The sequence below is a fragment of the Uloborus diversus genome, chromosome 3 (genome assembly GCF_026930045.1).
Source record: "Uloborus diversus isolate 005 chromosome 3, Udiv.v.3.1, whole genome shotgun sequence".
Taxonomy (NCBI): Eukaryota; Metazoa; Arthropoda; class Arachnida; order Araneae; family Uloboridae; genus Uloborus; species Uloborus diversus.
In genome coordinates this window covers 58,540,609-58,568,066 of record NC_072733.1, presented here as the reverse complement: position 1 = coordinate 58,568,066, position 27,458 = coordinate 58,540,609, and the positions used below count along the sequence as shown (strand labels likewise).

General features: G+C 29.0%; 1 protein-coding gene across 1 annotated transcript in view; it reads left to right on the top strand.

Moving 5' to 3' along the window:
* Positions 1-27,176, top strand: part of LOC129218761 (actin-binding LIM protein 3-like) — a 63,260-nt gene extending 36,084 nt beyond the window's left edge. The window contains exons 12-21 of the mRNA XM_054853085.1: positions 1,557-1,724; positions 3,132-3,274; positions 5,511-5,652; positions 9,137-9,250; positions 10,213-10,310; positions 10,451-10,517; positions 14,275-14,312; positions 18,122-18,265; positions 23,838-23,909; positions 26,832-27,176. Coding sequence (XP_054709060.1) covers positions 1,557-1,724; positions 3,132-3,274; positions 5,511-5,652; positions 9,137-9,250; positions 10,213-10,310; positions 10,451-10,517; positions 14,275-14,312; positions 18,122-18,265; positions 23,838-23,909; positions 26,832-26,945 — 1,100 coding nt within the window. The 3' untranslated portion in view covers positions 26,946-27,176. The remainder of the gene's footprint in view (positions 1-1,556; positions 1,725-3,131; positions 3,275-5,510; positions 5,653-9,136; positions 9,251-10,212; positions 10,311-10,450; positions 10,518-14,274; positions 14,313-18,121; positions 18,266-23,837; positions 23,910-26,831) is intronic.
* Positions 27,177-27,458: the final 282 nt, after the last annotated feature.

Here is a 27,458-nt window from a genome sequence, read left to right as displayed (position 1 = left end):
TTTATGCAGAAATGAAACCATTTTTTATTATATGATAAAATATATCATAATTTCGATCATAACAAAAAAGCTTGATGAAAATAATTGATATTTAACAATAAAAATACAAAATATAGTTTTTACTGTAACTAAAAGTACCAAAATTAAACAATGTATTTTGTACAAAACAGAAAAATATTTGCACTTAATAGTATGAAATACTTGAAGACTATTGTAATAATTAATATTTTAAAGCCGCATGAAAAATTTCAAAGCACGGATCAATGCGCATTTTCTACTCATAGGTAGTGTTATGTCTTTTATTGTGCTTTGAGCAAACTACACTTCTCCATCTAAGTTCTTAGACTTCTTTTTCAGCATATGATTTTAGAAAGTAACTACTGTATGAAGAACTCCAATAAAAATAATTTATAGTTGTTTCAATGTTGCCTGAAAGATCCATAGATGAATCAGTCATAAATTTAGATATTTCCTCCTCGAAAAGATAATGTGTTCACCATGGCTACACAAATGAATCTAAAAGTAAAACCTCTTGCTAGAATATCTCCTATGAAATCCCATTATAAATATAATCGAAACTAGAAACAGCCACTCCAAAATGAGTATTGCTTTCCCTTTTCACTTGCTAGCACATGTTTATATTTTCCTTCACGAAATTCAATAAATCACAGACACTTGACCTTCTAATGCATTTTGTCTTGAAGTTATTACCATGCGTCTAAATAATTATTAGAAAGCAATTAAACTAAATGGTATTCTGGCTACTACTATTGTAAAAGAACTACAATTATGATTTTTTTTCCCGAAAAAAGAACTGTATTAATTTTTTAAATTTTACAATTTTAACTAAATGAATGAAAAATCAAATTTAATTATATTTTTACCAATGCCAGATCTTTTAATGGTGTTTGAATATATCACATACAAGCTGTGTTTATGATTTCACATCAAACATATTGTCGCTAAAAGGAGGAATGGGGGTATCTCAAAAAAATCGAAAAATGAGTTATGACCATCCCAGAAATGTCCAAAATCAATTTTATAATATGACCAATGGGCATATCTCTACAATAAATAGTAAGAAAGTTATAGTCCCTCACAATGGTGGCTGTTCTCAAGCAATACAGTAAACTGGAAATCTTTAAATCAGTTTTCTGCAAAATGCTTAAAAGCGAGATACGTCCATTGGTCTTTTTAGCGACAATATGGTCTCGTAAAAAGGTCAACAGCTCTGAAAGAATCAGTAGTAATGGTACTTAAGTTTTCTTATCAAAGAAATATAATATTTCAGTTATCTGTAATACATAATTTATAGCTTCTGATCTCTATTTGTCAGTTTTGTGTTTAAAATTTTAAGAAATGTATAGTTTATATATTTAAATTAATAAAAATTCTTGTCCATAAATTTTGAGTTTTTAATACAAACTAGAATTATACTTTTATATCTCAGTATAGTGTTTGTTAGCAATTACAATTACTTTTTGATTTTCTTTTTTAAATTCGAACAAGGATTTAAAAAAGTTGCCTTAGTACTTTAAAAATTATTTTTTCTGCAGTGGATTCTATACAATCAACAACACCACGTCCAAGATCTCCTCATATGAATAATGAAGAACCAATTGAATACTCTCATTATCCTGGAGGAAAACCACCACCACCTGAAGAAATGGCACCTATCGAGCGTGATGATTTTCCTGCACCTCCTTTTCCATTTACAGATCCTGGTAAAGGATTTTATATCACAGCTAAAAGATAACACATGCCAATAATTTTTAAAATCACACACATAACTTAAATTTTTTTTCAATGTTTCAATTTTTGTTGTACTCAAGCAAGTTTCCGCATTGAATTATTACTTTTCAAAGAATTATTATTTCATACATTCTATACAAACTTACTAAGCTTTATCTATCTGGCCTACTGTATAATTAATAAAATAAATGGAAAAGTTAAAATATTCCTTATCCATCAATATTCCTTGTCCTATGCATTATCTGCAATTTCATTTCTTAAATATATGCCTGAATGTAAAAAAAATATTTGATGCAAACCTTTTAATTTAAAAAAGAATTCAAACCAAAAAAAGTTACATTTGTAAACACTATGCACTTGAAAACTTCATAAGGCCTTAGCAGAAAAAGTGCCAAAATATTTCACATGCACTCAAACTTTAAACGGCAGAATCACAATGGTAAAATCTTTTTTTTTTCTCACTTTAATAAGTTTCTAATGTCAAGTAATTGAAGAACCGATATGGAAAATGTAAATTGAAAAAAAAAGGCATTTTTTAGTCCCTCATTTTATAAATCTTCATAAACCTACAGCTTTTGTACTTTTACTAATACAGTGAAGCACCATTTATACGTTTCTCTTTTGTACATTTTTATTAATTATACATTTTTTAAATTAGTCCCTACATAGTCTAATACACATTAACGTATACCTAATATACGTTTTTCATTCATACGCTTTTTTCATGCTGTCCCTTCAAAAACGTATAAATGATGCTTCGCTGTACTTAATTTTATTAATTTGTTTTAATACTTTATACAAAATACTGTAAAACTATATTATGTGAGGTACTGAAAATGTGTTGGTGAAATTATATTATTGACTCAAAATATTAGTTAAATTGAATTACTAATAGTAGTCTTATCAAGCATTATAAAAGAAGATCTTTTATTAAAACTTAATTTATTTTAAATATTTCAACCAAGTGCAATTAATTAGATTAAATTTAGATTTAACATTAGAATATATGTTTGCTGCAGCTATTGTAAGATATGTAAATCATTTTAACATTATTTGTCAAGTAAAATATGTAAAGTTATTTGAAGTACCATAGAACCTCACAAATCCAAACTAATCAAGACCATTGCCTGATCAGATTGCAAAAAACTTTAGCTTGTGTGAAGTTTTGATAAAAGTAGAAAAGAAAAAGCCACATTCTAAACAAGTGTAAGTTCTAAGTACTCAGTACTACTAAGTAAGAAAAGTAAAAAAAAAAAAAAAATTGTACTTTTTCACAAAAGTGTATTTGCTTTAAATTCTTTATCATTCATATTTTTTTCCTTTCTTATATTTATTTCTCAATAATTTGTAAAACCTTTTTGCATAACTGATGATTCTAGAGCGTCGTAGACGATGGAGTGGAAGCTCCAAGGGAGTTGAAGTAGAAGATGAACCTGATATGCCAGAAGAAATAAATGAGGTTGATCCACAGCTGAAAAGGGAAGAGGAAGAGCTATCCAAAATTGCTACAGGAATCGGAAAGGTTATCACTTGACTTTCAATTTTATATCTGTTTTGAATTACAATTTCATTATTTTTTTATTTGAATAAAAGTATCTTTTAATAAGGTATTAATGGGTTTTGATCAGCATCTTTTCATTTTGATGTGAACTAAACCGGAATTTTATTCAGCTAGAACATTCCCAGGGGTCTGTCCAGGATTTTTCACAGGGTCCGTTTTTTGTGAAAAAACAAATAATTTTGTGAAAAATGAATAAATTTTGTGAAAAATCAAAAAATTTCGCAAAAAAAAAAAAAAATAGTTCAAACGAAATTTTAGAATTTTGAGATGGCACAAAATGCATCAATTAAACTTAAAGTTGAGTGTTTACCTCTTCTATGTCGAAAAAATCATTCTGGAGTGTTTTTCTGACATTTGCCGGGGGGGGGGGGCATCGCTCTTTCAAGTATATATATTTATCTACCATTCTACATTATGTTAAATTATACTAGAAATATTTCTGTACAGTATTTAAAATAATTGTAACAAAAATATAAATAAATAAAATAAAATTCAGAATAGGGTTCAGCATTCAACTTTTTGACCCAAGACACTCTTAAAAAGCACAGAATTTCATTTAAAACTTATAAATTCCGTGATTTTAACAAAATTAAAAAGATATTTCAATTGTTTTTACCTCTTAACAAAGCGTAATAATCATCAAAAATTCGAAAAATCGGATTCCCATAGCGGATGCAAAGAGATCGCAATTCTCAAAGTGAAAGGCATCAAAAGCATAAAAACGGCTTGTAAAAGAAATATTTTTGATAAAATTATTTTAAAATTGCATTTTAGAGTCCTATGATAAACATATCATTAATATCTGTGGACACAGTTGACCCAAAAAATAAATAAATAAATAAATAAATAAAATAAAATAAACCATCTATTCAGCATTTTAATTTTTGACTCGTAACAGAAAATGGAATTTTGCTTTAAAAACTTGAAATGAGAGTTCTAACAGAAACAAAGAGACTTTTCATTTATTTGAATCCTAATAAAGCGAAGTTAGCCTGAAAAAAGAACAAAATATGATTCTCATATTGGATGTTAAAAAATTGCATTTTTCAAAATGTAGACATCTAAAGAAAAAAAAACGGTAATTAAAATAGTTTATTTAAAGTTAATCATCCTTGTGTGTTAGCATCGAAAAATCAAAACCCATATAATTTTCTCCCAAAATAACAACTCAACATCGCACTGCACCCTAAAAACGCAAATATTAACAAGCTGGCAAAATGATGAGAATATTTTCTAATCAAGTCATTATAAAGGTTCAACGCCAGACGCTAAGTGGTGATAATTTTGAAGTTGGTAACCCTATCTGAAGCGATCATATTTTTTTCCTCACCCTTACTATCCCTTTGCAGTTCTAAGTTTATTTCGCAGATATATATTAATTTACTGAATATATATTATTATTGTTTATTAAATCATCAGCGGGGATAAAAGTGCTTACCAATGCCTTTTCAGAAAAGTTTACAACAACACCGCTGCTAATTAGCTGTGGTAAAACAAACAACCATTGTATTTATTTGGCAGTAGCAATTATTTATCGCTTGCAGGAGCATCGCAAGAGTGCCGATTTTTTTTTTTTTTTTTCAAAATTAGCCGATTTTGTATAAGCTGATCAATCTAATTTGACTTAAAAAAAGGTTTCAAAAATTATCGGTTTATACACAGAAATATGCGTTAGTTTGCTTTCAGATTTGCTCCTTCAATAAACAATTTGTGACAGATCCGATCTTGTTTATCAGAATTTTGTGAAGGGTCCGTTTTGTTTGATCGGGATTTTGTGAAAGGTCCGTTTTGTTTGATCGGGATTTTGTGAAAGGTCCGTTTTGGTTGATCGGATTTTTGTGAAGGGTCCGTTAACGGACCCAAATATCCTCTGGCCAGACCCCTGATTCCTAAATGAAACTAAGCTGATGTATAATGTATACCTGTTTTTCTTACATGATACAAATCATTCAGGAGTAGGATTTTTTTTTTTTTTTGGATAATACTTCGTCAATTATTTGTACAGAACCAAAACATATATGAAGGAAACCATTCAAATTTAAAACGTTTTTTTTTATGATTTTTCAAAAGGTAACTTAATGTCCACCATTGAACTTAGGTATTAGTTTAGTGTTTTTAATAAATATATGACAAACAAAAATTCCTCAATATGAATTTAACTACATACATTTTCATTTGAGTATTCATTTTCTTTTAGGTTTTCCTGAAAACAGTAAAAGATCGGGAAAAAATCAAGGCTTGGAAAAGATCTCATTTAGACCCTAGAAATGCTTCCAGAACTCCTTCTGCTAGTAAAGAACCTCCTGTGCGCTTAAGATATGACAATCCTGTGAATGCATGTAATATTTCAAATTTATTCTCTTGTTTTTAATTAATCTGTGTGTAGATACTCGATTATCAGCAATTTTCTTCAGTTAACAGTTTGATTAGGGTAAAATAATTGTTTCATGTTTTGATAGTAAAGTGAATTGGAGAACAAAAGTACTTTTCTGTTAAATGTTAGGTAACAGAGATGCATTGAATGGTTAAGGTACAATGTTACGTTTTAGTTCATTAATTATACAGCAGCAGAGTTGTTGATTATTCAACTGCATGATTTACCAGATATGCAAATTAGGCAAAACTGCAGTGCATTGTATAAGTAATATTACCGATAATCATATAGAGTGTTACCAAATATTAATCATAGAGAGTATTATTATTTATTTACTTATTTTTGTGATACATTATATTCATTGTACAAAATGCAGAAATTTTATGTAGTAGCCTATACATAAATCACACAAATGAAGCATTAATGCATCAACTCATCACTTTTTGTCTATTATACAAAATATTTGTTTATGTATTTGTTACAAACATCGAAATATTGTTACATACCACCCGCTACTCTGGTTTTACCTATTTTTTTTCTTACACAGCTCTATCCTTTTTTGTTGCTTCAAAAACGTTATCATGGTAAATTTTGCAGTAATACAAAAATACCAAATCTTCTATTCATCTTAAATTTGCTTTTTTTAAGCACAATTGTTTTCATGATGTACTTATTTGTGCATATGAAATGAAATGAAATGAAAGAAAGTGAACTCGAATCAAACCATGCATTGCGACCAGAGGTCTATTTTTTATATATATAATCCATTCTTCTTTTGACGTTAGTATTATGCAAATAAATTTTATTTTATCTTTCTGTCAAATTCAAATGTTTTGAAACTTGTTTTGGCTTTAGGAAACCTATGTTTAAAAAAGTAAATTAAGGGCATTATCCCATAGCTTTTAAAATCTTAGCCAAATTATATTTAATGGATTTACACTTTTGACAAATGTAATATTGCTTGGTTTTGGGGAAGAATAATAAAACTATTTTTCATTTCTCTCTGACAAATAAGCTTAATAAAAAAATTACATATTCAAATTAATTTCAGAATAAAAAAAACGAACCTAATGAAAGAAAAACGTGTTCTAGAACTTCTATCAGGGTAGATTTTTCTTATTGCTACAATTTAATAGAAGTATTAAATTATCTCAGGTGGGAAAAAAAAAGGAGTTGAGATGTCAATTACTTAACTTTATTAAATGAGGGGTTTTTCTCCCTTTTTTTCTGTGACCATCATGAATTTAAGTAGCATTAATTACATCGGACTAATTTTGATTATTGTTCATCACTTGTTTGATATGTATCAAATTTTAAAAAAGGTTCTTCATCTTCTTGAAGTTTAAAATTATTTGCTTGGTAGCTTTTAACTTGTTAGCAGTTTCCAATTTTGATTGTATTTCTGAAAGTCATTCTTCAAAGCTTTAAGTTTGTTCATCTTTATACAAGATAAAGATTTTCTGAAGAACTAATTGCAAAGAATTCCATATGTATTTTTTTCTAAATAAACTTTATTTATCTAAATGAATTTAAATATCACTACTGTTTTAAGTACGTAACACTTTTTGTTAAAATATAATCAGACATATTTGTTTAAAATGTCTTTTAGTTTGAATCAAGTGCTTTTTAATATACTGTAAAATATTTACACTCTTAAAAGTACAATACAAAGTTTATTTCATTCTAATAAAATGAATGTCAGAAATGTTTATTTAAAATATTGTCTTTGTATCAAATGAAAATTCAGGCATGTTTTCAGTACAGTCAGACTAGCTATGAACCATATGGGTTCACTTCACACCACTTCATTTTATTTAGAATATTTGACTTTAAAATAAACCTGTAGAAGGCCCAATGCTGCACTCTGTTGGCAAGGCTCAATCAGGCTGCTTTGTCTCATTTTATACAATAAGTTGGCAACATTGTACACAGTTAATTGTATAATGCCGAAGATACTGTTTGAAATTTACCGTTTAGTGCTGATTTTGAATTTGTTGAAATCTCTCATATTATCTTGTAATGTTCTATGCAATGTAATAGATCATAGAAATCTTGTTATGCTAAGAAATATTTTTTTGTTCAGAGTTGCACTACTTTTATTAAAATTTATTTTAAATCATATTTTACATGGTTCATAGTTACCCTAAGTGATAGATAAATATGAACTTAATTTTATATAATTATTATACTTGTTATTTCCTACGCTTTTAATTATACAATAATTTAGAAGTTTTTCTTCAGTTTTATGTCAATAGATGCAATAAATGTGTACATGAGTATAGTAGTTAAAAAAAGAGAAATTACCAAACAATGTTACCCTGAATATTTATTACATGTACTGGCTAAACTGTCAGATTCTAGGCCCAAAAAACTTTTCAACCAGTGACTTAGCTGCAAAACCTTCAAAATTTATCAACAAGTGTTAGGAGAGAAAAATTCCTTTCAGAGAAAAGAAACGAACACTGTCAGATAAAGGTAGAATCAAGTAAAACGATATTGCAAGAAAATTACAAAATATCTCTTTTGGTTTTTTATTCCCTCCATTTAGTCTAGATGACAATGGGATTTTTTCTTTCCATTAATGCAAATGTTGAGACTAGTTTATGTGTAGAATATCAATACTAAGTTACTTGTTAACTATCATATGAGTCCTTTGAGTTCAGAATAAAGAAACGTAATCTTGTACTCCTTTGCAACATGTTCATTTCACTTCAGGCAATTTCATTTGAGTTTTTAAGATAAACTTTCTTTAATGCAACACTATTTTAAAAACATAGCTTTAAAAGTAACATGCATGCTGGAAATAAATGTTTTTAAAATAAGGAAAATATATTGAACAAATTTATGTTTGAAAATATATAATTTTCTGATTTATATATGTGAATGGTCCGTTTTTTATTGTAATATTTGTTAATCATTGCTTTTGAGATCATGATATTTCTAAACAATTTGTTTTATTGTTGCTATTTCTATTAATTGTTCTTAGCTCCTATTCAGGAACAGTAACTTTAAAACTTTTCTTTTTAGTTTCTTTTGACCGTACTACATCAAATATTTTTTTAAGGAATTTCCTTTGTCACTTACTCAATTATTCCATGTGTCTGAAATTCTACGTTTCTTGCACTTTCCAGATTATTCAGGTTAACTTTACATTATTTCCGAAATTCAATCATAGAGCAGTGTCACATACTCAAACATTTATAAGCAAACTGGAATGAACTAATGTTCTTTTAAGTGTATGTGACTTTTAAAATACTGATTGAATATAATGTTTTCCAAAATCCAATTTTCATATTGGTTATTTTAGAATTAAAGCTTTATAATTCTAATAGTTTTTTAAGAATCTCAAATATAAATTATTTTCTCTATTAAAATTCATTGATTGTATTGAAAATACTGAAAATCATAATTTTCAAGCCTTTTGTTCTGAAAATCATATTTTTATTTAGCTCCATCCAGAGATTCAGACCATCCTAGGCCTTGGGAAGAAGAAGAGTTTGAAAGAAAATCTAGTTTTCGATCATCTACTGGCAGGCTTGTTGGAACAATTCCCAGTTATAATGGTACTACGAGTTGAATTTGTACTTGTACAGTTGTCTCCACTTTATCGGGTAACAGATAATCAAATACCCCGCTTGTAAATCTATGGAACAAAAAAAAAATCCTATTGCAATTATGTTAAATTTCCCCGATTTGAGAAATATTTTTTTCATTGATCCCCTGCTTAATCGCATATATATTCAAAGTTTCTTGATTGTTGGTTTTCTCTTCTGCTTCAGACTGATAGTGTGGTAAATTAAATGCAAAAAGGAACAATGTAAGCTTAATCGTTAAGTTAAAAGTTTGGGAAGCAATTAAAAATAAGAAAAGACCAAAAGACAGATTGTCTTTTCGTACTTTTGATTGCTTCCAAAACTGACAGAAGGAATTTGTTATTTCCCAAACTCAGGTTTCGAAAGTAAACCAATACGCAGATAAAACTGAGGAAGAGATCTTCCAAAAAAGATAAAACTAAGTAAATGTAAATTTTTTATAGAGTCATTTATGTAGTACGTATGTGTAATTTTTTTATAATTTACATAAAAACATTAAATATTTTAATTTTGGTGAAATGCATGTCAGTATTTAAGTAACGAAAAATCTTTTTCTTTTTATCGTAGTAATAATGAATATAATACCAGTAAAACTCCTCAAAAGATGGGTTTCTTGTATTCCCTGTGTAACTGAATACTCAAATTAATCAAATAAGGCATATTGGAACTGTTGGTATTCGTTTAAGTGGGGCTGACTGTAATACAAATCAGCTGTTGAAAGTGACATAAATTCATACTTTGTAATTTTTTTTTTTTTTTTTTGTAGAAAAAAGTAATGTTCATCATTGTGTTTCAAAAAATCAATGTTTTTATGTGCCTGATAGTTTTTCAGAACATTATAAATTACTGAAATTTATATTCTTATTTATTCTAATATTTTTGTCTTCATTTGATGATCTAAAGTGGTTTTTTTTTTTTTTTTTTTTTTGTAGTTGTTTCATCACTTCGAAATGTTCCAAAACCTGGTTATGGTTTAGCATCAAGATCACCTGGACCAATGACTGGAAGGGATAGTGGATTAGGATATATAGTAAGTACTTTCATCATTTCAGTTTTACAACCAAGCACAATTGTTTATGCTTAATTTAGTCAAATCTTGCATTTGGTGGTCAAAATAAAATTCTTTTATGTCTTATTTTTATTTTATTAAGTTTGCAATTGCTTTTACAGAGTGACTTGACCTTTGGAGGGTTAGAAAAAACTCATAGCTCAGAATTTAGTAGTGGTAAATCAGACAGTAAGTGTTATGTTATTTTTAATGTATTTTTATAGAGTTCATTTTTTATCATTAGCAAATGCAAAAATACAAGGCTTGCTCCACAACTTCGAGGTTTGATTTTTTTTCTGTATAATTTCATATTCAGTTGTAATGCTTGCTCATTTTAGTTTTATGTAGGACGCACTTTAACGTAAATGCACTATAAACAACAGATTCTTTTCTTGAATTAATTGTTTTGTTGAGAAAATATACCAAATGATTGGAAAAACTTATCAATACTATCATGAAATGCAGTACTAATTATCAGCCTCCTACTAAAATTATAAACACAGATAGAACAAAAAAATATCCATTGATAAAGGTTCATTTATGATATAATAAGATTGAACAAGGGATTTAACATAGCTAAATTGAATATTGAAGAAAATGTTATGTGTAGCAGTAAAAACATGTATAACATGAAAAGCCATTGTAAGTTCAGTTCTTTAGCTGGGGGGGGGGGATAAAGGAGAGACTATGAATTGTTTTCATGAATAAAATGAGACTGTATTAGAAGTATTTGATACAATAAAAGTACCAAAAGGTGGTATTAGCACCTTATGTTTCCTTCAAATGTGTTTTTTGAAAGAATTTAAGAATAGATTTAGTACCCTCTGAGGTGACTGGTCACTATCCTTTTGGAGGTCCCTGCTGGGTTCGCTCTACGGTGCAGGATTGCACAATTCTCGCAGTTTTTTCCCGAATTCCCACTCAATAAAAGCCCTTTGAAATGTGGGGTTGGGGGGCTGTTTCTACTGTCCACCATAGTGGATGTACATTAAAAAGATCTCAGAATTTCTTATCTGGGATTTTTCTATTTTTACTATTTATTTTAAAAAGACAGTCAAATCTTGGAGTGTCTTATGATTATTTTCAACTACTATCTTATTTTTAGTAAACATTTGACATTTAACCCCCTCAGTGACCCCCACATACCAATTACTTATCTTATCAGTTTTAAATGCTCAGAAAAATGTGAGCGAGTGGGTTCCTGAGGAACTTTATAAAAATATAAAAAAAAGTACAATGATTATATCCGTTACAATTATGACTTTATAGTGACATAAAACACGAATTCGAATATATATTTCACTTTACACAAAAAAACATTACATAACAACCTGACAATAATACAAATAAAGACATATTATAAAAGCTAAGTTATTATCATATAGAAAATACTGCAATAAAATGTAAAAAATAAAGAATTATCACTAAATCGAACTGCATTAATAATTATCAATAAAAAGAACAGTCTAGGAATTTAGCTGCAAAGAATTAGGTGGAAAGGATTAAGAATACCTTTATTCTTTTGGTTTACCAAGTGCTAAAACACCTTTGGAACTTTGAGTTTTTTTTCTCTTTTCTTTTTTTTTTGCTCTTAGTTGCACTACCGTGCGTATTTTTTAAACCCATTTTGTACTGAAGCTGTACTAAAATGCTTTTATTGGCACAAGGTTTGCCGTTTCTAGACTTTTTTTTTCTTTTTGAAGACATTGATGCATGTTTTTAGTACTTACGAGAGTTTTTCATTAGCACACTATTTAGTAAATAATTGATTTAAAAGAGGAATCTTGCTCCAAGCTCATGTATTCAATATTGAAAGAGATTTTAAGGTTAGTCGAGGTTGCTAAAAAATTGAGATGTGCCTTTATTGTTGCAAACAAATGGAATGTTCTCTCGCTGCTAATACACTTTTTTTTGTGCTACTTGAAATACAAATATTTTGTTCAATTAACCCGGGAGAACTTGCGGTACTTTTCATCACACGAACGCTCGCGGGGGGCTCTGTAGGCCCGGAGTGGTTATTTCAGTAAATTAAGTTTGCAAAATAGAAAAAAAAATGTGTTTTCAACATTGAATTATAAATAGATAAGCAACCTCTTAAATATGTTTTAAAAAGAAAGTTTTATGATACATGAATCTAAATCTTCTTCTAAGCATTACTGATGATCGCTTTACTGCTCTGTGTCAACTTCTTCATCATCATCTTCATTAAGGGAGTTCTCACCAGTTGAAACCTCAACCAACAAGGTCTGCAACCTCTTCATTTCATCTTTGTAGCTTAAATAGCGATGCATTTCACAACCTCTTCCTTTACATTCGCAATCTGAAGTGCAAAGCGTGAGCGCTCGCTCCGAGCCTTTCAGGCCCGAACCGGAATTTTCTAGGGAAAAAGGGGAATGTACATTCCTGAAAAGCATGTGGTCAGTATGTAGGTCACCTCGATCGCAGCTACAGGGGACCTCATTCATTTCCATTGAAGGGGTGATTTTTGATTTTTGGCAGCGTAGTTTTGTAATGATCTGAGAGGCCCGATGCGAGTTCTCCCGGGTTAAATATTTATCAAAAATGTTTAAGCAATAAACTAAACTAAAAAAAAAACTACTCCCACTTCACTTTTAAAAAACCCCACTTACGATTTTGGTTTGGATATCTTACTTTTTTCCCTTATGTGAATTCTGAGTCCCAGTAAGCAATAATTTGAAGCTTTCTTTCTTACTGGAATGATCAAATGGGCGTTGCAATTCCTAATAACTACAATTGCCACCCTTGCTCTAATTTTGGAAAACATTTTCATTTCATAATTATTGAAGAAATGCATCCAAAAATATTTAACTCTCTTACTTTTTCAAAAATTCCTTCATTATATTTTAATTTTTCACCTTTTACAATAAATATATGCACACATGTGTGTTGTACATTGAATGTTTAATGTGCATAAAAGCAGGTTTTCCCTTCATTTAAACATGTTGAACACAAACTGTGAAACATGGTTACCTCTCGGTTATTGGCAACAACATTATTTTAACGGAAGACTTTGTTTTAGCATTTAAAGGTGACTCTACATTTTAAATACATTTTTACAAAAAAATATTTCTTGAAAAACATATTTTTTTTATCTAACACTTGTCAGTTTTCACCAGACATCATATCAGCAAGTTCTCTCAAGCAGCACAGCATGCATCAAACTTGCAAATTCTTTCTCCAAGCTCCCCATTTGAAACAAATTTGTACTACATTTGCATTACATTAAAATTACTTTGTATTTTGTATTACTAGTAAAAAAACAAGTATTTTTGTATTTTGGAGTATAGCCTCTCCCATACCCACCCCCCTGCCGACTCTAACACTGATCACATATTGTAGATGTGAGTAGTAATGCACAAGAAGCAATTTGTGAAATGACTTTTTACTTGCTACCAGAATTTTTCGCTATTTATTTTTCCTGTAATTCTTGAAACCCTACCTAATGATAATGTGCATTAAATACAAAGCTCTTTGGAAAATTAAAATGTCTTTAAAATTTTAGATTTAAGTTTGTTTTTGGTTATGTTTACTTCTTTAATATTAATATTTTTTCTTACCTTTCTGAAGCTCTTTTTCATTTATTCAACTAATGTGTAATATGCTATGAACTTTTTGTTTTAGTATTTATTATTTTCTACTTAATTTTAATTTATTTAAACTGCAATAGGTCCTGCTAAGCTGAACCATCTAGATAATAATGAGGAAATTAGCACTAATTTTGAAACCTCTATGCTAGTAGTGTCTATATAAAAATAATTGGAGGTAATGATAAGGAAGTTAAATGACAGCTGCATAAACTTTTCAGCAAATTAGTTACAAATCTGTTTTGCAACACTTAATTGTGTTTTTGATGATGATACATGTTAATTCTTAATGATTTCCACCTTATTAATCGAAAAGTAACGCAAATTTTACTTGTTTGCAGTTTCAACTCTTTCAGAACCTGGTGAACGCTCTATAATGGTATGTTTTTTGCAATTATTTTACAAAATATTTTGATGTTTAAAAAAGCAAAAAAAAAAAATCATTTTGCTACTAGATATAACACATTTTTTTTAAAATATTCTTAATCTCAGTGTGTATGTTTGAGGATTTTTATGTGACAGGGGAAAATTTACTTTATAATAGTAATTTAATGCAAAATGTGTTTAATTTTTGAAAGTTTTTCAGTTTCCTTAAATTTTGTTTTAAAAAATTATAAAAGAATAATTTCTAAAGTATTTTGACCGTTTCAGGGAAAATAATGCTTTGAAATTGATTCTAATGAAATATCTTTATTGTTTTACTTTAATGAACTAAAGATGCAATTTAGTGTTTTATATTTAATTGCAAATTCTGGTTTTTGTTAATTTTGATTAATAAGTAAGTTTCTTCCAAGGTTATTCAAGTGATTTGTTATTATATGTATTAAAGCAGTGTTAGTGAAACGCTTTCTCAGATCATAATTAATTTGGCTGATAATTTAAAGGTAATAATTTCTGTAAGAAACAAGTGAAAGGCCTATGGGAGCAGGATGTCAATAATTTAAACCAATTGATTTAAATCAGTGATTTTAATCCTGGATTTAAATCAAATTATTTTTAAAAGAAAATCATTGGTTCAACATATTTTTTAAATTTTAATAAAAAATTCTCTTTAAAATTCTAAATACCACTAGTTCTGCCTTTAACTCAATCAGTACAGCCTTTTTTCTATATATTGATTCTGTCCCGTGAGGTTTATAGCCAACCTGACTAATTTTATCTGAAGAAACTCTCTCTCCTAACACAATCAGAAATTTCAAATTTTTTGTCTGTGGCTGTTGGACATGTTTGTATTGGTAGCTAATTTTTTTATTAGTAGCCACTGTATTAAGGACTTTTTCTTTAATGAAAAGAAGGAGGAAATCTTAAGACACTATACTAAAAGGTGGACTTGAAGTTAAGTCCTGGCAAATCAAGCCTATTACTATAGTATGTGGTGCATTGTGTATATTCATATAAAATGAAAAAGGAGAACTTAAATTTAATAATTCTTCATCCATGAACTCTTATTTTTAAAAAAAGCTTAAAGCATGTGCATAGAAATTTTAAAAATAAATAAATAAGATATTTAAAAAAACATTCATTTCGTGAAAAAGTTGTAATTTTTGTATATATATTTCTTTTTTACTGTAAATATGTGTATAAACAGTGAATATAAGAAAGACTTTATAGTAAAGACTTTAATATGTTGTTATAAGAAAGTGGTTAAATAAAAGCAGATAGCTGTCTGATTTTAAGATGCCATCCCCATGCATAAATAGAAGGGGGGGAGGAAAAACATGGCATGTTCTTAAAAAAAATAATTTTAGTCAAAGTAATTTTATAACAATATTACTTTGAATTTAAATTTGTTTCCCTTCATTTTATCTAACATTTTATTTATATCCCATTTAATGCTACCTAATTTGTTTATGTCCTTCTGTTTTTCTGTATTTATAGTATATTACTGTACTAGCCACATTAAATTTGAGTTGAGTCACATGTATTTGTATTACATTGGTTATACATCACATTATGAAATTTTTTGCTGAAAGTGGTTTTATAATTTTTTAAATTATATATTTCACGTTTAATAATTATATATAAATTGATGGAATGTATTTAAATTACGTGAATGTAACTTCATCAATAACTAAAGTTTCTAAAGTACTTTTTTAAATAAAAAAAATCCAAACTTAAATAAAAAGAAAATTATGATTTTTATGTACCCTGATTTCAAGTCAGTTTTGATCTTCCAAGATTTTAATTAAGTGTGGTATATCACTTTATTTTGAGATCTTCATTTTGATCATAGAAAAAAAGTATTAAAATTTTTGTGCTTGGCAAATTAAGAATTTAGTCTTACCTGGGAGTATTAATCAGTAATAGCTTTAAAAGTAAATGATGCAATGTAGCAAGTAACAGAGCTAGCAAAATGCTTCAATATTTTAAAAGAATTGCATTTATTTTCTATTTTACATTATTTAGACCTCATTTGTAGCATGACATTCAGTTTTGGGCACCTAATCAGCAGAAATATATTACCTTATTCAAAACGGATTCGTAGATGTGACATCAAGTTACAAAGGGGGATCTAGAAAGAGTTTAAAAGCAGCCGCTTTTGAAAAGCCATTAGGGTGGACATATCCCCCGCCCCCCGAAAGGAGAAAATCTTACAGTAGTAGTCTTCAAGTGGTTATGTGGGTAGATAGTGTAAGTTTTCAGACAAATTAGTTTGCTTGAAATGGCAAAAGGTTTAAAGAAGTGGTCTCGCTTGGAGGTTCAAATTCATTTCTTGTGCACACAAACATCTTGAGTAATGGTGTCATCCTCCTGATTATGAGTTCGGGTTTTAAAAGATTAATATGTATAAAGCAAAAAAAAAACAGGGTTTTGATTCAGCTGTTTAAATGTATTAGAATAAATGATGTTTTTCTAAATTTTTGCAGAGATTACAGAACCAGATATTATTGCTTCACTCTATTTGAATCACATTCCGATCTTTAAATTAGGAAAAATTGCTATTTCAGTGAGGATACAAATGTTTGAAGTAATTTATCAGAAATTCTTACTTTCAATTAGGTGAATAGGTAATATTAAATCATAGATTAAACACATAAATACCAGCCTAGTTGAGCTTAGAGCCTGTTTCTGATCGACTGTAATTTTTTGGAATTTATTTATATAACAAAATTGTTCTACTTTTCAGCATTTGCTTTTGAAGTAAATATAATATGGTTAAATCAGGTGTTTTGTAATCTTAATACTTTCTTTTATAATAATTTCATTTATTGTCATTGTAGTTACTGAATTCAAGGTAGAATTTACAAATTAGTAATACTGTTGTGTGAAATTTCCCTAAAATTGTTCAATTTGAAAATAAAAACCTACTTTAAATTCTCTCATGCATATACAGTGAACTCTCGCTTATACCCGACCTCTGTTACACACGTTTTCCACTTATGTGCGTTTGTCTCACGGGCCTGGCCAGCGATATAGGAAAACAATGTTAACTCTTATTCATTTGTACGCGAAACCTAAAATGCACTTTTCACTTATGCGAGATAACATTTTTTCAAGTTCTAGTTAAATTGCATATTCATGCTTTGCTTATCGGAAGATTTGTACCCTTCTTGTTCTGTCTCTTGGAATGCATTCACATGCCTTTATTCCATTGTTTGGATTTTTCCAAGAATAGGTTCTTTTTTGCACAAGTGTGCGATTGGGGTGGAATTAGTCTTGTGATTGACACTGAGAGGGGAGAACGGGTTACATACGAAAAGTTTGATGTCACTAAAAGTTGTAGTCAAGCGGTAAGCGTTGACATAGGCTATCGAGAATCTTTTGCATCCTTGTAGAGTATAGCTCTGATCATGAGACAAAACGTACAAGAAAATGACAAAACGTACAACTTCAAATTTTGCATTTTTATTGAATTACAATGCATAAGTGGAAATTATGTGCATATTTATTCATTGGTATTAGTAGTGTACTTTTAGTATTAGTATAACTGATGTTAACTTTTTGCATTTAAGCCTATTTTGGGGGTTTTTCGAATCTCACTTGTGCAAGAAAATTTCATTGTCCCCTTTGGTCGTGCATAAGTGAGAGGTCACTGTATAAAGTTAACATTTGAGTTGTAAATGAAATGGATTTTGATTTTTCTACTTAAGAAAATGTTTTGATTATGTTTGTTCATGACAATCTTGCTTTTGGATTTAATTTTATTCACTTAGATTGATATATTTCATTATATTACACTATTTGAAGTTACAGAATCGCAGTGGAAGTGGCCTGTTCAGAGGAACTCCATATTCTGAAGGCTTTCGGGGATTTAGGTATCCAACCTATAGTCCACATTTACGACATTCTTTACCAAATGTCACTCTTCATTTATCAACAGAACCACCAAAGGTATATGTGTGTGTCATACTTACTCCATATTAACCATTCCATCCCAATAACCATTTGAATGATCATGGAAAAAATTTTAGAGACCCCCAATTCCTACTGCTGTACTGTTTTACGTACTGTTACTGATGTACTGTTTTGAAGTAAAATATTTAGTAGAAACACATTTGGTAGAAATCATAGTATTCATAGTATCATTTCTCATAGTATCAATGTTGTAGAAGATACCTTAATGCTATTTTGATAAAGTTTTCATTCAATGAAATTAATTCAAGATTTTTACAGACATTTTCTTATTCTAATCTGGAAATAATTTTAAGAGTTGTTTCCTTGTTTTATAAAGGACTTCTTATGACTGCTGTCTTTATGGTGCTAAAAAGTGCAATGAGAAGTTTTATGGTGTTTTCTTGATATACTGAGGAGTTATGAGACTGTCATCTTTATTTACTTTATTTAGTTGATATTTGTGGTATTGTTCTCCTCATTGTAAAAAGGATTTCTTGGGACCATTGTCCTTATTCTGATGGTGGGTCTTAGGAACAGTAGTTGGGAAACAGCAGAAATCATTTTACATGTAATTCAGTTAGATAAAAAAAATTCTTTTTTTTTTTTTTTTAAGTGAATGATCTTAAGTTTTTCTGGTAAATGTCTTTTTAATCTCTTTGCATGGTCAGTGCCATGCAGTATGGTTTACCGATATCTGTACCAATAATATAAAGCTGTAGAGTTTGTTTGTTTGAACGCGCTAATCTCAGAAACTACTGGTTCAAATTGAAAAATTATTTTTGTGTTGAGTTGTTCATTTATTGAAGAAGGCTATAGACTATTTTTTTTTTAAATTTAGATTGACCAAAATGATTGCAAATTAAATGTTTAACTAATTGTTTAGTTCTATAAATTCCTAATAGATTGCGGGCTAAGTTTAGTTCTATGAATTCCTAATATATAATGGGATAAATTTAGTTCTATGAATTCCTAATACAGAGGTGTGACGAAGAAGGTGACGAAGAAGAAGATTAGGGTAATTGAAATTTCAAGTAAAATCCTGTTATATCATAGAAACAATATTTTATTTAAAAATTACAGATAAATTTTATATTGACAACGCATCTTCTTATTTTTTATTAAAGATTCAATCCATCTTGGCATTCCTTTTATAAGTTTTTGGCAATTAATTTGTATTTCCTTGTCGGGGTGCCAAATTTGAATGAGTCCTTCAGTCAAATAATACAATGTTTGTGAAGTTCTATTACTTTAATTTTGTCTTTACGATGGTTAAAATATTCTCTATTGGTCTCATATCTGGACTATTTCCATGCTGTGAATGTGTTTTTACATTTTTTTTTATTCAAAATTATGGTCACTGATAAATCTTTAAGGCACAGAACTTCATGCATGAATATGAAGTCTCCATTTGGAAGTCAAACTTTTAACTATAAAACCTTTGTTCAGGCACTTTTTCATGCTGATATTGGATCCTCATGCCTTCCACAATGCTTAAACATCCAGCACCCTGAGCGGGAATTACGCTCCTATCCATAACTTGCGTGGGTGGGTTTACTGTTTGTGTAATGAGACTAAGGAAAATAATTTACTGTTGCTTCTCCTGACATACTGACTGCTTTCTTTTGGTATTTAAAGCATTGATTTAACAGAAAACTATACCTAAAATATAAAAAGTACCTTGATGCATTTAATTTGTTGCTAAATATTCTCATAAAGAAAGTTTTAGGGACATTTATAAACAGTTCTGAAACTTAAGTCAGTATGAAATAAATTTAATTTTAGGAAAAAGACTGAACAACATGAATTTAACAGAAAAATTAAAAGAAAATTAATATTTCTCACCTTGCTCCAATTACTTACAATTAGTTTATGTACAATTTTTGCCCAAGCATTTCTGCCATAACAAATGTGATTTTAACCCTCTTTGCAAAGAAAACAAGCACTCAGTTCAACTGAGAAGAGCTTTCTACGAATAGAAGAATCACATACATTTACTCCATATGCTTATTGAGAGATTTTTAGTTCACAATCAGTTGTTTTTCTGTTAGTTTTGGCAGTATGAATTAATTTCCTTTCTGTTTCTGCAATAAATTTACTTTCATACCGCATTTCCCTACTCTGGAATTTATATATTTACATTTGAATTTCAAAGATCTTTTTATTGTACACACCGATGTTTGCAAAATTTTTAATTAATTAGTGATTTCTTGTTGTGTATAGTGATTCTCTTGGATGAGACACTTTATAGCAGCTAGTTTTCTTGGAAAAATATCACTTGCTTCTCTCATGATCACTCAATAGTTCCTTAACAAAATTTAAAAAGTTGCCGAATATAAACTAAGTAAAGCTGTGAAAAGAATTGCTTTAAGAATAAAATAATACTGATGCCAACCGAAGGAAAGAATATAAATACTAGCACAGCAAGCAGACAGTTTTTAAATTTTATTTTAAATTCAATTGCTGATCAAACATTCTTTATGCAATGCAAACAATTTCATTACTTTAGATCAAATGATTTTCTATTTTATAAATGTCAACATTTAACAAAGTAATGTCCCCAAAGCTACACTAAAAGAGTAACAAAATGATTCGAATCACAAAACAAAAGATCTTTCATGAATTATTTCAAGTATATACAATATTACTCAAGAAAAGTTGAAAAAAATCACAATTATTCTAATAATTTTCACACCTCTGTAGATGACGGGGTAAGGCTCAGACCTTGCTCAGGTTCACATGCATGGCGCTATTGTGGGACTGTTGTGGTCAGGTAACTGATTTTTGAATGCAGGTTATTTTTTTTCAATATTAAGTTACAAATTTGATTTTGCAGAATTTTTCTGTTGGGTTTCGTTTTCCTTATTTCTTCAACGTATGTGTTTGTACTTAGACTTGGATAATTAACTATTTTCAGCCTTGAGTAAATAATTTGATTTATTTTATTATTTAGTTGTGATTGATCTTTATAAAGTTTTTATTATAGTATTGTTTATTTGGCGAAACATTTTAAATTGCAGAGAAAAACCGCTTCACTCACTGAAGAGCAGGGTTTTGGTAGCGCAGTTGCTTGGCGGGTTAAGCGATGAACAATACAAATGAAGGATTATTTTGATTTTTAAAGCTACTGTTAATCTTTTTATGCATTTGGTAATAGTTTTAAATTCCAAAGAGACTTTAATAAGTTTTTGAAAAGGTGTGAGGCATTTTAGTTGAAGAAACATTATCATTTCACATCAGAAAGAGGTGTGAGGGGGGGCGTTAATTTTTGTTATTCAACGGACTTCCTTTAAGTTCTTTAGCACGGGCTTTGCCGTGCGGGTAATGCTAGTTTATAATTAAAATAAAAGTTGTACTGTTCAGTTTTTGAGGCTCAATACTTACGCATGACATAATTGTATGGTAACTATTGTATCTAAAGAAATGTCACACACAAAAAGATATTAGTATAAGCTCACTTGTTATTCAAATAAAATGCATAGTAAACCTGAAGAGATATGTTATTTCTTTTGTCGTTATTCAAGTAGACATGGAGCAAAACTTCTCTTCTTTGTGGGACCTATAATTGATCAGTGGTGAATTTCAGGAAAAAGGAGACATGACAATTGAATTTCAAAAGTTAATATTTGGTCACTTGACATATATCATTTTTTCAGAAAAAAAGGAATTTCTTAAATCCTCACAAATTTTTCCAAATAACTCAATGTCGTCCAGAAAAAACAAGGGCAAAACCAATTTTTCTCCTTATGTTTTTACAGATCAGGAAATCCATTTTTTGTTACATACCATTATTTCAGTAATCTTGTTTATCAGAACATAATAAGTAGGTTAACTTTTATCATTTCAATGTCGAATTCAACTTTATGTTAAGTAATTTTTTTTTTTTTAAATATTTTTCAACCATGAAATCAGCCCATTATTAAGGTGATATTCTGAATGTCCTTCCGTTACCAAAATACTATATTTCAATTACCTCACCAAGATCCTATTGGGTTTAGAAACAATAATTTTTGTTTGTTTGTTGTTGGGGTGGGCATGGTAGTGATTATACATATAATTTTAGATGTCAAAAGTATCTAGAGCCAATTTGCTCTGGAAAGGTGTGCATTTGGCTTATTTAAATATATTATTTAAATGCATTCACTTCTTTCTTTTCTTTTGTTTTTGCTACATGGCCTATACAACACAATATATGATCATCTGAGGGTAATCTTCACCTCCCATACTATGCCCCTGTTGAGGTTTAAGGGAGTCTGGTCAGCAGAGAGCATGTTCTATATAGAAATGCACGGGAATCAAATTAAGAAGAACAGGCAAAGTTATAATCTGGATAGTTTATGAATGTTTCATTAACAAATAGTCAACTTGGAGAAATACTCCACAAAAATCAACTGCCCTTCTTTTATGGGTACTTGTATACTTCTCAAATATTGGTTTTATCCTGATATTGGTTTTATGATGCATAAATTGTAGCCATAAAATTATTGGTTATATTTCTATCATATAATAACATACTATTGTGGCCAAAAATTATACTAGAAATATCAAAGTATATACTATTATATCAGTTTAATAGGTTAACTTTTTTATTAATGATTTAAGGCCCATTATATTTAAACTTTGCATAGAATATTTTTAGCAGATCTGTGTGTCTATATCAACTTATTTTGTAGCAAAAATCCCAATATTATTCTCATTTTAGTTAAACAATGAATTTGTTTTTGCACTTTATTAATTAAATTTTTAAAATGAAGTTTGTGAATTGGCTATGAAGAGGTAGAGAAAACCTTCTCCAAACAAAAAATAAATAAATAAAATAATAATTTAACAAACTGGGTTGGAGTAATTGCAACATTACAGCCATAAGATAAATATTACCATTTATGTTTTGCCATATTTAGTATTTTCCATGCAGTTTATAACAAAAACTCTCATAAATACTATTGCAAAAACATTTCAAGCGGAGATTTGTGTTATAAGTATATATTTATTTTTCTAGCTTCCTACTCATGTATTTATACTACCTGTGTTTCATTGCTGTAATTTGATTTAAAATGAAAAGTTCTTTTTAAATAGTTTATACTCAAATTGTTCTTTTGTTGCAGAATGCCATTTTGTTAATATGCATACGTTGTTTAGTTTATTTAAAAATATATATTTAAACATATCAGAGTACTTAAATTTTAAAGCAACAAGTATTTTTATAGACGTTATAAAATCAGAATCATTTATGTTATTAAATAATAGTCAACAGAGAACATAAATAACTACAACTTGATGTTTTTACAATTTTAATTGTCTTTAATCATTAAGTAACTATTTATGTGTATGCTTTATTTCTTAAATGCAATGTAATATTTGTATGAACATGGATTTACATTAAAGTATTTCTACTCATTCATTCTATTTAATGCAAGAGAACAGTTTGTTTATTTGGTCTCTCTATAGCATGTAGACTGCAATGACAACTTTGTATCAAGTTTTCTTCCAAAATGTAACAAATCTTTAATTTTCAAATTTATAGCTGTAAAATTTGATTGATTAAACATAATATGTATTATTTTATTTGCAGCTGTATCCTTATCATTTGTTAATAACATCCAATTATCGGGTACCTGCAGATGTGGATCGTTGCCATTTAGAGGTACAGTGCTTTTCTGAATAAAATTTAAAACTTAAAGAACCATATGTGATAAATAACAATAAATCTAAATTTATATAAAATATTCCAATTCAATGTTCCTTATCTATTGCTCCAGCATCAAACAAAAAGTTTGTTGGAGTAACTTCATAATCATTTGATTTTGAAAATGAATATTTTAATAATATATTTTTTAATGGGGTTTTCATGGGTAGATTTCTAAAATCTTGATATTATTATTGACACTAGATACTGAAAGCATAAGTTAGTATAGTTGACTAGTTAAAAAGTTGTTTGTAGAAAAATAATTTAAATAAACTTCATATGAAACTGGTATCTTCAGCATCGCAATTATGAAGTACATTAGCTTCAAATACAGTCAACTCGCTATAGCTCAAAGCCTTTTGACTTGAATATTTCTTTATCTCAAAATTTCTTTGATTCCCAAACTCTTGAGAAGTCTGAGAACTTCCCATGATTTGAACTACTAAAAACATGAAAATTTTAGCTGATCTCTTGGGACTTTGAGCTGTTTGAGAGTTGACTATAAAATCACTGCCATACTGCAAATGAAATTTTAGGCTTAACACACTGAAATTTCCTAGTGCAAGCTCTTGTTAAGAAGAAGCTAAGATAGCAATAATTATACAAGAAAATAAAAAGAAGCATATTAGGGTTTTGTCCCATTTTGTTATTGTCAGAGACAGAAGTGTGACAAAATCTCCACCGAACCAATAATGAGAAGTTAGTTTTTAAAAAAATTCGTATATACAGTGGAGTCTGGACTTGCATGCATTATAGGTTCCAAGACACCTGGCTTAACCTTCAAGAACACGGACGGAGTACTGAGTACACCACTTAGCGAGGAAGCAGCTGTGACTTTCAGAATAGTCACCTGGCCAATATTTACCCTTTTCCAAGGTCTGTTCAGTGACGTACTTGTGTTTAAAGTCAAAAGTTGCCTTTTTCTCTTGTTCTTTTTGATTATTTTTCCATAGAAACCACACGTGAATGTTCCAATTTTGTATGCAAAAACCATATAAAAATAACAAAATGCAATTGTGAGAGCTGCAATAATTGTTCAACAAATGCCAGGGAGTTATCTCAATGACTAAATTATTATTTATAAGTAATTTTTTTTTTGATTTTATATTCATGAAATTCGCAAATTAAAAGTTATCATCATTTTTTACTACATCATGATCATATTCATTTAAATTGTGTTCATCTGTTCGTGCAATTAGATTGTTGCTACTTCTACAACATTACTAGACTTTGTATTAAATAGAAAAAAAATAACTATCAATTTAAAAATTGATAGTAAAGCTTTAAAAAATGCTGGCGTACGGAGTACACCACCCGTGTTCTTATGTTACTTTTAACCGTTCGTGTTCTTAAAGGTTAAGTCAGAAAAAGAATAGGTATATAATGCTTTGATGAACATACACAATTATTTTAAATACTTGTAAACACCCCTCAAACTGTTTTCAACCATTCCTTAAATATATGTCAATGTCTCCCACATAAAGAACCGAAATTGTGTTGTATTTTTTTTAAAAAAAGCATTATTCAACATTAAGTACTGTTAGGATGCACAAATTATATGATCAATAGCAGAGACATAAAGTACAGTTCTGTATGCACAGTATGTAATAATAATAATAAAATTCGGCACTATAATGCTAGTGTGTAGTAAAAAGTACTTTAAAAAGTTAAGATGATGATGACTGCGGCTGTGCAAGTGATCAGATCATTATCAATAATCTCTTGCATGTCAAGAATCTTCACCTTTTCTTTAATTGTATGAAACTTTCTCTTCCCAGCTTTAAATGAAGCAACCCGCTTAGGTGATATTGTATTTCATGAACTTTCATACAGTAAACTCATGGTTATCTTCCATCGGTGTATCCGCAGTCTTTCACACTTTCAAAAACTTTTCTTCTGGCGATAACTAACTAAATTTTGATAAATGCACACATTTTAACTTAACAAGTGAAAATTTGCCAATAAAGACATTCTTATTGATTTCTTCCCTCCCCCTTCTAGTGACATTAAACCTTTCAAGGTCACCAAAACCTGACTAGTTGATACCTGATTTTTAAATTGACAATAGCTGTACGTCTTTACTCCTTACTGATTTTAGACCTACCTTACTGATTTTTATATCTACTTTACTTAGTGTGCAAACAAGTGAACAAACCAGTCTTGAAAAAATTCTCTTTCCCTCTCCTTTGTGTGTTTGGGGTGACCTAGATATATCTCTTGCAATTTTTCTGCTTGCGCAATTTGCTCTCGTATGTGTAGTCTGTTTGCAATAATAAGCGAACATTTTCTAGTTTTACATAACAGTTATCTATTTAAATATAGTTTAAATAAATAAAACTGTTATTGATCTTTTATGCACTGTTTCCTTTTTAGATTAAACATTAAAAATTCAATATCATGGAACATTCTCTGCAAAGAACAAATTTAAAGCTTAGTTCTAATCCAAAAAAACTTCCAATACTATCAGAAAAATCTATAGTATTGCAGCCATGATACTATGGCATAATAAACATGTGTCACATTCACAGATGTAAGAACAACTAAATAACCATGAGTTATGCCTCTACTTGATTCTGACTAAACGCTTACTGTTATATTCATGTTTCATATGAATATTGTCATTTTTGAAATAATAACATACGTGAGATTTTTTACAGGATCTTGAGCAAAAGAAAAATTACTATCATTGGTTCTTTTATGGAATTAAAAAGTACCTGTTTTGCTGTTATATGTTAATTAAATGTTTTAAAAAGCAGTTTCAATCAGTTATTTGGGAGATGTGCTTTAATGTATCTATTTATGCCGGAACTGTTATTTTACTAAAATTAATTTCACATTAGACTTCAATATTATAATTGATATGCATGCATTTTCTTTCAGAGACATCTATCTAATGAAGAATTTCAGGCCTTATTTCATTTAACTCGTTTGCAATTTTATCGTCTACCTGAATGGAGGAGAAACGACCTGAAAAGAAGAGCAAGATTATTTTAATGATAAATTATCTGCATACAGTATTAAATAATTTTTTTAGCTTTTAATATTTATGAAAAATTATATATCATACATTAAATTTTATTCCTGAAATCAAATATCATCTGTACTAAATATTTGGAAACATTGATATTTTTCAGTTGAAATTCTATAATCTGAATACAATTTTTAAGTGTTCATTTTTTTCCTTAGCTTCAAGCACTTCAAATGTTTTCCAAGTTAATTTACAATGAACCTTAAGGCAAATAAAGTGTTCAAAAGTATTGATTTGAACTACAAAATGTATAGTGCATTTTTCATTTATCTAATACAATAATCAATATAACTTAAAAAGTGCTCTTTTGAGTTTCAAATGCACAAAAAGCAGTTTAATATAACAGTTTCTTGAATTAATCACATCTTGAACCTGCTAATTTATTGTGATATTTTTAAAAATATATTACTTAATTACTGTTTCATTGATGTATTATAATATGTATTGCAATTTGAATGATTTTATTAATACTGCATTAA